This window comes from Aptenodytes forsteri, unplaced genomic scaffold (genome assembly GCF_000699145.1).
Source record: "Aptenodytes forsteri isolate BGI_AS27 unplaced genomic scaffold, ASM69914v1 Scaffold198, whole genome shotgun sequence".
Lineage (NCBI taxonomy): Eukaryota > Metazoa > Chordata > Aves > Sphenisciformes > Spheniscidae > Aptenodytes > Aptenodytes forsteri.
The window spans coordinates 144,224-154,256 of record NW_008795697.1 but is presented as its reverse complement, the minus strand read 5'-3'; the positions used below and the strand labels follow the sequence as shown (position 1 = coordinate 154,256).

The 10,033-nt window shown below is 56.8% G+C and overlaps 1 protein-coding gene across 1 annotated transcript in view; it reads right to left on the bottom strand.

Moving 5' to 3' along the window:
* COL6A1 (collagen type VI alpha 1 chain) overlaps positions 1–10,033 on the bottom strand; it is a 27,756-nt gene that overhangs the window by 12,610 nt on the left and 5,113 nt on the right. The window contains exons 6-20 of the mRNA XM_009283130.1: positions 9,932–9,952; positions 9,691–9,711; positions 9,546–9,590; positions 9,212–9,265; positions 8,341–8,385; positions 8,213–8,239; positions 7,821–7,847; positions 7,675–7,719; positions 7,376–7,429; positions 6,585–6,647; positions 6,085–6,147; positions 5,860–5,913; positions 5,742–5,777; positions 5,505–5,567; positions 3,074–3,136 (exon numbers count right to left, since the gene is read on the bottom strand). Coding sequence (XP_009281405.1) covers positions 3,074–3,136; positions 5,505–5,567; positions 5,742–5,777; positions 5,860–5,913; positions 6,085–6,147; positions 6,585–6,647; positions 7,376–7,429; positions 7,675–7,719; positions 7,821–7,847; positions 8,213–8,239; positions 8,341–8,385; positions 9,212–9,265; positions 9,546–9,590; positions 9,691–9,711; positions 9,932–9,952 — 681 coding nt within the window. The remainder of the gene's footprint in view (positions 1–3,073; positions 3,137–5,504; positions 5,568–5,741; positions 5,778–5,859; positions 5,914–6,084; positions 6,148–6,584; positions 6,648–7,375; positions 7,430–7,674; positions 7,720–7,820; positions 7,848–8,212; positions 8,240–8,340; positions 8,386–9,211; positions 9,266–9,545; positions 9,591–9,690; positions 9,712–9,931; positions 9,953–10,033) is intronic.

Below are 10,033 nucleotides of genomic sequence, written 5' to 3'. Positions count from 1 at the left end.
GATTTTTTTTTTTTTTTTTTCTCTCCAAGAGCTCCAACAGATGTCCAAGGGAGCCCCTCCACCTTCTGCTCGGTGTCAACAGTCCTTCGTGGGGTTTACTTGCCAGGAGATTGGTAATGATGGTGGGTAATGATGCTCTCGTCCACGGGTCCAAATGCTCGAACAAGGCAGCACTCACACGGAGCTGGGTGTGCAACCAGTCCCCAGGCAATGGAGATGACAGAGGTAGGCAGAGGGAAGGCAGAGAGCAAGCTGTGGTGGGAGAGAGCGATGGTTCGCCAATTGCCCCCTCCAGCATTGCTGCTGCAGGCAGCGGGCGTGCCAGTTCAAGACTCCTGACCTCTGAAATGTTTCCTGCAACAACCCACGTGACTGTAGTCTCCTGGCAGGTGGAAGGCAGCACTCACTCAATAGTACCTGGGCTTCAGCATCACAGTGGTGCGTGCCCAAGAGCTTCCTCCATATTTTCAGTGCATCAGCAGCACCTCTGAGCTTTTTGGGAACTGCCTCAGTGCGGTGGCTGAGCCTAGCCCAGCTTTGCAGCTGCTCTCTCAGCACCCAAAAGCTGAGGAAGCTGAAATCCCCTCCAGCTGTTGTCTCTGCTCCTCTTCACATGACAGCAGCTGGGAGAAGCTGGTGCCAAACATCCATGCATGCTGCACACGCCCTTCTTCCAAGGAAAGGTGTACATGTGGGTGCAGAGGACTTAAAATTACACAGTGCAGTGCAGAGCACTAAATTGCTCAAAGGCATGTGACCTTATTTCTGCACAAAAGCCCAGAAAAGAGAAAGCTGGGAAGGAGGGACAGGAACTCATGATCGTTTGCATCAGCCAAAGCTGGATCCACAGCACCCTTGACTCGTGCTGTGGCTGTACATGTCCTCACTGTAGCACACAGTGCAAATCCCTCACGGCCCTGGAGGAGTTTATGAAGATGCAGGATTTTGGGCCGGGAAATCTTTAGCAGCTCCCTGTCCGCTACCTTTCTGGGTGTGACAAGAACCACAGGAGGGATGGGCACCATGGCCAGGAAGAGAGAGGGACCACCAAACCTGCCCATGAGGATCAGGGAAAGAGTGTGCTGACCTTTAGCTTCTCTTGGATAGAAAGAGGATGAAAGGGAGTCACAGGTTAGCGGAAGCCCTTTCCCCTTGCCAAGAGAAATATGCTCCAAGAGCCAGAGCTTGCAGATAACATGGCTTGAAAAACACTTGTGTTTGCCAAAGTCCTACTCTTGTCCAAGCCCAATTACGCATTTATTTTTAATTTAGCCAAGCAAAAGCATTCTTGCTCAGCTTATGGAAAAAACATCCTCGCTTTGCAACTGCTTTTGAAATCTCCCTGGAGCAGTGGAGGTGCTGGGGCAGTCTCTGGTCTGTGGAGGCATCGGACCTGCTTCTGTAGTGCTTCCCTCTCTGACAGTGGTTTGACTCAAGTTCAGGGAAAACTGGTGTCCCACAGGCTCAGTGACAACAGGGAGACCGTTCTTTCTCCTTTCTTCTCCTTCTCCTCAGCAGTGAAGGCTGGCTGGAGGCAGGATCTACCCCAGCCTGGCTCCCCACCACGCTTGCACAGCTTTGGCTCCCAGGCTTGCATCAAATCTCCACCTTAATTCTGTCTTCTTCTGTGCAGTCCTTCCCCTGCCTTGAACCTGGAATGAACCTCTACCACACGGAGAGCAGCTCCAGTCCTTCCTCCTTCGCTGGTGTCAGCCTGCAGCACTGGTCCGTTACATGCACACATTCAAAGAGCTGCTTTCATACCAGGGCCACCTCCCAAAATGACACCTCTCACCACGGCAGTGCCCAACAAGCTGGATACTGCCAGATGTTCTTTGGTTGTGGCAGGAGCTCAGCTCAGCTACAGACAGTAGGATCTGGACAATCCTCCTGTGTGAATTTGGTGCTCTTCACTAGCATGAGACAGGCTCGAGGGAAGCCTGACTCCAGGCAAGCACAACCCTGGCACAAGCATGTCCTTTCCCCAGGCTGCGGCATGGTGCAGGTCTGCCACAGGCGTCACCCATGCTGGGGATAACGTGAACGCAACAGCGGCCCCTTCATGGCTGTCCTGCACACCAAATCTCCTTCAGGGCTCTTCAACACCTGGTCGACCATAAAGGAGTTCAAAAGCTGTCTCATCCTTGTCCGCACACTGGTCTCCATGCTTCACCCCTTGTGGAAGTCCTGCGCCACCAGTGTGGGAATGTTTATCTCAATACTTCCCTGTATCTTGGGCTCCATCAGAACTCTGATGGTATGGGTAGGAGGGGAGTTGTCCCACAGAGCCCCGTCCAAGGGTGATGTCAAAGCATGCTTTCTTAGGTGCAAAGACCCTGTTGGCCATTGCAGTCAGTGCTATTGCCATGGAGGATTAACCCAGCAACACCTCCAGGCCCAGAGTTATCAACTGGGAACTGGGTACGTCTTTGGAAAGAAAGAGCCTTTAAGTGTGCAGGGGACAGAAGCCTTCCTCAGGCTGGAGGTAGCCAGCTCTGCTCTCCAGAAAGCCTGTGGGGTCTGAGATCTGTTCCTTGAGGCACATGAGGACAAGCAGACCCCAGAGCAGGAGGGCCAGACCTTGCAGCAAGCGGACTTGAGGAATGCTGGCTTTGGGACAGACTGTCTCTGCAGATGCCAAGGGTGTCAGGGACACCACTGGGGCCCCGTCAGGCTATCCTCACTGACACAAGATGTCTCATTGACTCCTTTGACCGAGTTGAGCAGCGTCTGGCCCCAGGCCTGAACATTTTGTGCGTTGCTGCAGCTTGCACTTGCCAGTTTCCAAATCTGTCAGACGTGTTGACATCTGTTTCCATGGGACTGGGAAATGGCGTGGAGGTTGTTCTGTCCCCAGCCCAGCAGCCAAGTCTCCATTTTTTTAGCCCTGTTCATATTATGGGTTCTCCTAGAAATTCCTGCCCCTCTTCACCAGCTTTGGATGATCACTGGTCTGGAAGATGCTGAGAACTTGCCCCAAGATGCTGCAACATCAGTTAAGCCCCCTACCCCACTCTCCTCGCTGCCCCAACCACTTCCACCTGGGATCCAGAAGGTTAATCCAAGCTCTTACCTGGTCGCCAGGTGGTCCGAGGGGTCCTTCCCGCCCTTGGTCACCAGGTGGTCCAGGCTCTCCCTGAAAATGCACACAGAGGGCATGAGAAACTCATAGAGGGACAGGCATAGGGTGCAAAGGCCCCTGCGTGCAAGGGGGCGCAGGGATGCAGCACTGGTAGTACATGCTGGACAGAAATGCAGTCATCCAAACAGGGAGGTTTTTGAGGCAGATTCAGGAGCTGGGTAGGAAACTATCAGAGGTGTGGGGAGAGAAAGACGAGCTAGTGTGGCCACCTTGAAGCCAAGAAGATAGGTCTAAGAGGAAGACCTTCTGAAGGATGGGAGTGCTTGCCTCTGGATGACAAGTTTCAGCCCATTTTGTGCCAGAAAAGCAAATGCCTGGAGAGATCCATCTTGCAAGGCTTCTGCAGATACACAGACCTGGCCCTGGCCCCAAAACATTGTAGTGGCTTTTCCCAGCCACACTCTGCAACCATGGCTGCTTTTCTAGGGCAGCTCCTGCCCTGGGCAGTCTCTGCATGGAGAGGAGCTGCTGTCCCCATGCATGGGCAGAGACTCCAGTCTAGCAGCCTCCTCTTCCTCCAGCCTGCCATCCCTGCAGAGCTAAGGGGATTTCCAAGGGAATGAGCCAGCAGATGGGGAGGGATGTCCTCACCTCTCACTGCTGATGCTCTCCCCTCTCCTTTGCTAACATTCAGCACCCTGAGCCGGGTTAGGGCTGTTTGCAGAGAACTGACAGCCCAGGAGAGCCTGGAAAACCTGAGTCTGGGTGGTTTTGCACCTCAGCAGCTCCAACAGAAGGAAATGCCCAAGGGCTGGACATGCCTCAGTTCCACTTTCACTTAACCAATGTGGAAATGGACAGCCTTCCACCAGTCTAGCAGAGCTGCGTCCCAACAGGGCAGTGTGTCTGCCAGAGCCGGGCTGGCTCTAGGGCACCTTCCCCATCTAGACCCATGGCCAGGAGCGAACAAGCCAGGGTTGCAAAAGAGGAGTCAGGAGGCACAGCCCCCCATCCCTGCAGCCCAAGGGCTTGCTGCAAGCTCCTGGCAATTCAGAAGAAAGCTTTCCCCCCTGAAAAGTGGAGCATTACCCCTCACAGGGCTGCACGACAGCTAAGCACAGAGCTTTGCACCTTACAGCCAAGCCACCCCCGAGATCAGCCAGCTCCCAGTGCTGCAAGACAAGTATCTTTGCACAAGGTGCTGCTCTGCCTGCAGCCCTGGGACGTGGGGCCAGGCAGCCCCCAGCCCGCAGGGAATGGAGGTGTTCAGAAACTTCCTGTGACAGTTACACCTGACTTAAAACTTTGAAGAAAGCAGCTGAAAGGTTGGCGACCTAAAGGTGTTGTTTGCAAGCTAGAAGCTTCCAGATGCCTAAGCCAAACAGTAAATATAAAACTCAACTTCCAAAGGGCCCTGAGCACCGGTGGAGACATTTCTGGCGAGGTTACACAGCCTCGTGCTTGGACTAAAACTTGGAAGGAAGCAGCCCATCATCTGCTGAACAATTTAACTCCAGGACACTGGCGTGCCTTCATCTCCCGCGCACATCTGCCCCGCACACCACGTGCGGTGGTGCTGCCGCTCCCCGAGTGGTAAACAGGAAGGGGAAGGCTGCCAGCAGCCCCCTGCCAGAGCTGACCCCTCCCCAGGACGTACCTCTGCCCGCCCCTCTGAGCTGGTGGTGGGTACTGGCTGTCCTCGCAGCAGGGACAGGGGAAAAGCAGTGTGGTGGCGGCTGCCCAGCAGTGCAGGGACATGGCTGGCCACCCACCAGGATGCTGCTGCTGGACACCCTGGCTCCCACCATCCCCACGCTGCGCAGCAGCGCCCCTCATCCCTCCCTGGTGTGCGTGGCACCTCTGCTGCTTGCCACATGTTTGTCCTGGCCTGCCGACGGCTCCTGCCTGTCCCTCCCACAGTCACGCTCGGTGACTCACCCCCGGCAGGCAGGAAAAATACTTTCCTAGTGACTCCCACCCAAAAGGGGAGGGAAGGGTGTTCCCCCCCGTCCACATCCATGCACACTGCCCTGCCACTAATGGCACCTGTGCCCTCCTGCCCAAGCCACGGGTACCCCATGCAGCCCCCAAGCACCCGGAGGAAGACACCTTGCCTCTTTGCTCTCCATCAACTGGTTTTGCAGCTGCAAGGCAGGGGCTGACCACTCTCCACCTGCTCTTGGCTTGCTGGCTACGCTCTCCTCTGGGTTTTGGCTGTTTGGTGATTAGCTGCCAGCATAAAGGGGTGATTGCTGGGGGACAACGGCAGGTCCCCCCGAGGCTGACAGGTAAAGGCACTGAGCTTGCCTGCTGGCCCACAAGCTGGTGGAGTTAGCCACTGGGCACCTATTTCCAGCCCCTGGCTGCCAAGCTGACCCCATTTGCAAGCAGATGCTGAAAGCTGCCCCGCGGATGCAGTTACCGGCTCTCCTCTCGGCCCGCGGTCACCCGGTGAGCCTGGGGGGCCCCTTTCTCCATTGCTGCCCTGCAAGGAGATGGTGGGAACACAAAATCAGGACTTGCTTCCAGCAGGAGCAAAGCACTTCCTCGTTGCCCACCTCTGAGTGGGCTCACCCCCAGCCCTCCTCCTCCTCTGCAGGGTACCAGCCCCTGCCCGTGGCCTGCAGGCACGGTGCCCGGCAGTGGTGCCCTCACTTACCCGTTCTCCAGGAGGACCGTCTACACCTGGAGCACCCTGCAGAGAAACAACAGGGGTGATCAGGCGGTGGGGATGGCTGGCAAGCATGCATGGGGGACATCACGGGCAGAGGACTCACCTCGTCGCCTGTCTCTCCTGCCGGTCCAGGCTCACCCTGGTTGCCAGGTGCACCCTGCATGAGCAAGCCACAGGGTGCAAATGAGACAAGTCAGCAGGTTTCGGAGCAAAGACCTGCGTGCTTGCAGAGCCTTGGGCAAGCTCTGCTTCAAAGCCAAGGCTGGAGCAGGGGATCTCTCCCTCTCACAGAGGGCAGAGGATGCTCACACAGAGGCGTTTCACCCACCTTCTCTCCAGGGCTGCCAGGAATCCCCTGTCGGCCAGGTTTTCCATCATCTCCAGGCTCCCCCTTCACAAGGACACAAGGCACCGTCAAGACTGCATCCAGCGCCCAGCGGTGGATTTCAGCTCCCACGGCGTAGAGGCCATCAGGAGCCCCAGTGCACCCCAAGCCCCTTTCTGGGCTGTGGTCTCTCCCCATGGAGCTCCCCATCCCCAGAAGATCCCCCCCCCACTCCACCTGCCCAGTGCGAGCCACCTTGTCACAGCAGCCCCCCAATATCTCAGGGATGCTGGTGCCAGGCTTGTGGGCACCTGCTAACCTTGGGCATGCTGGGAGTCACATCGGCTAGATCTTACTGTGGGTGACAGGCAGTGTCCTCTAGCATAGGCTTGCCCCCAGGCAGTGCAAGGAGGCCAGCGATGGGTCAATCGCCACCTCTCCCTCTTGCAGGAGAGGGGTCCCAGCACCCCTCCTTCCATGTGGGGCTGGGCACAGTGGCTCACCTTTCCTCCCTTGGGTCCGTAAGCACCGGGATCTCCCTTCGGTCCAGGCGGGCCTTGAGCTCCCTGTTGAAAATAAAGGCAGCATCACTGAAAACCAAGCCAGTATCACTATCTGTGGGAAATTGGGCATGGACTGAGGAGTGATGCAGGGATGGCATGGTACTCTTGCACCATGGACCTGTGCGAGCAATGCTGTGGCCACGTTGCTGAAACACTGCAAAACTGAGAGTGCTTCTGCAGCTCAGAGGAAAATGGCAGAAAAGGTGGTTGTTGGGCTGCTGTGGCTGTACCGCAGTGATACTGGTGCCACCACAGATGTGTCATCCTGGGAGCACGGAAACAAGCAGGGAAACTGGAGAAATGCAATGTCAGAATAATGCTTTCCAGAGCCCTCCAAGATCTCCAACATTTTCTGGGTGGCTGGTCACAGCAGACTGAAATTCGTTAATCCTGGGCTTGCCTATCTGGAGCTCTGCAAGCTCTGCAAGCTCTTCTTTGCCGAGTTCCCTGTGCTGAACAGCCTCTGGTCAAATGCTCCCACAGCGTGCAGCTTCCCAAGCAGCCCCGTGCAATGGGGGACAGCTTCCAGGCAAGGACAAGGCTGACTGCCCCGGGGACACCCCCGAGGTGCCATGCCTGGGATGAGCATTGCATGTCTAGAGGCACGTTTCTGAGTGCGGCAACTCCCTCCCACAGTTCCCTTCTTGGGGGGCTTCCCATTTCCACATGCCATCATGGCAGACCTGCTGTGCTTGTTCATTCACATGCACAGGCACCCACAGGGTACATACGTCGAATCCGGGTGAGCCTTTGCAGCCAGGTAAGCCAGGGTATCCAGCTTCACCCTGTCAGACAGACAAAGCAGGGGTCTCCATGAGCGGTGCCCATGGGAAGACCCCTTCCATCATCTCAGAGCCCTGAAAGGGACGTCCTGCCCCTGTCCCTGGCTGGTAGGTGGACAGCCCTGCAGGAAGGCAGCCCCACTGCCCCACATGGGACAATGGCTTCATTCCCGGGCCCCACAATGGTTTTGGAGAGGCAAAAGCCAGGGTCCTCAGGCTAAGCAAAGTGCCCCGGAGCAGAGATTTACCTTCATGCCATCGATGCCATCGATTCCACGCCTGCCCTTCTCACCCTGAAATGGAGAATAGGGACCATGAAGAAGTGATTTCCAAAGACCCTTCTCCCTCCAGGCGTCAACCAGAAAGGATAAATGGTGCAAAAGCAGAGGCTGACCTTGGCTCCTTTGGCTCCTCTTGAGCCCTGCAAAGGGAAGGAGAGAGATGTTAGGCCCCCATGCAGAGCAGATCCATTCCCCCACCGCGCTGCGGTCCCCATGCCAGCTTGGTCTGAGAGTGCAGGCATTCACTGTGCCCCTGCACACCACCAGTCTCTCCCGTTCTGCCTGGTTGCACCCACTGCACAGTGCTTGTCTGATCCCCAAGGCTGTCTCAGCTGCAAACTGGCTGATGCTGTCAGATCCCTGCTCCTGGCACGGGCAGTGCCGGCAGGAGGGATGGATGCGCGGGCACGTACCAGACCCCAACACCATGCAGCTGCAGGGGCAGCCCAGGGTAACCAAGCAGGGGAACACAGAGGTGTCCCCCCAACACCCTTTCTGTCCTCACCTTTTCTCCTCGACTTCCTTTGTCACCCTAGAGATGAAAGGAGAGAGGAAAACAGAATGAAAACACTTGCAGCACAAAGCCTGTGGCCCATCTAGGAACCACGCCCATTACCCTGCAGCCCCACGTACCTTCATTCCTTGGTAGCCAACAGGTCCCATGTCCCCTGGCCTGCCCTAGAGGACAGAAACATGGTGTTACAGAGGCAGATACTGTCACCACCCTCGCCATGGGGCAGTTTTCCCCCAGGCTTTCGATGTGGGGCTCAGGCCCCAGCCAGCATACCCTCCTGTAGGAGGCTCTCCCATAACTCTGCTCCTCGTTTGCCCAGTCAGGGAGCATGGGATCATTGTGGAGGGCAGAGGGAACCTGCCTTCACCTCCACCATCTCCAGCCCGTCCTGGGGGTGAGGGAAACTGAGTGCTTGGGGACGCATCATCTGGGATGAAAGGGAAGGGCAGAAAACCCTTGGGAAGGAAAAATGCATGGCATGGGGTTTCCAAATTGGGAATGCACAAGATGAGTAACTGCACACTCACGTGTGTGGGAGAAATGCACCTCCCAAAAATAAGTGTACCTAGTAAAAAAAACAGAGGAGAAGGGAAATAGTTTCCTCATGCTATTAGCTTATTATTTACCAAAGGTTTCCATGTAACACTGCTGTGCTTGTCATGTCAGAGGATGTGGGAGGGAGCCCGGAGTCCACCCCTGGGCTGGCATACATGAGTCAGAGACATGTCCTCCAGGAGGAACGGCTATTTTGGGTGAGGAACAAGGAAGCCTTGTAGCAACAGAAGAGGGGGCCACCCTGCTGCCCACCAGGAGCCACTGCTCAGCAGGGTGGCTGCAGAGGGGGACAGCTGGCCGTGACCCCACTGACTACCCCATGGAAACAGGGTGATGCAGGGGCAAGGGCTGGTGAGGATGCACCCAAGAGGTCTGGCCAGAAGTGGCCAAAAAATAGCCCCTGCGCAGAGTCATAAGGGCCAGTCCTTTACTTACTGGGTCTCCAGCCTCTCCTTTTTGGCCAGGAAGACCTGGCTTGCCTCTTTCTCCCTGCAATACAGGACAGAAATAAAGTTAGCTCATCATCCCCAGGAACAGAACAATGACCTATTGAAAGGAGGGCAGGGAGGATGGTAGCAGGAATGCTCCATGGATGTGTGAAGCAGATGATGCCAGCTGCGTTGGAGCATGGTGTGGGTCCTCATCCACCTCTCCATGGGGCAGTGGTGGGGTGCTGAGGACCCGTGCATGCCTCACCGATCTCTGAGCATCCCCAGTGAGCCCATTCCACCACGCCGGTCCCACAGCATGGCCGCAGCCAGTCCCTCACCTCATTGCCCGGGTCACCGGGAGGTCCAGGGGGCCCTCGAGAAGGCTGTGGGAGAGAGGTATGGGTTAGACCAGCCACCAAGGCACAGCCTGGGGCCATGGAGATGCAAGGGAAGGGGACAGAGGGTGTCAAAAGCCCGACTCACCTGGCACTCAAAGGAGCAGCACTGCTCAGAGAGAAGGAGAAAACAACATTAGAGGCAGCGGGCAGCACCAGGGCCAGGCTGCACCCTGCTTGAGGGGAGCTCCCCCACCTGGCAGGGGTCAGGCAGGGGCTGCCTGCAGGGCAGGGCTGTGCCACTGAGCCCCCCCTTGGCTGTGGGTGACCCGAAGGGGATGGGCTCAGGCACAGGATCAGGGGGCAGCAGGGCTCTGGGGGACACTCACCGATTGCTCTGTGTTAACTTTCTGCAAGACAAGAAAGCAAAGAGAGCGGGTTTGAGGGGGATGGGTGGGGCTGGGGAGGGGGCAGGCTGGGGAGGGGGCGGG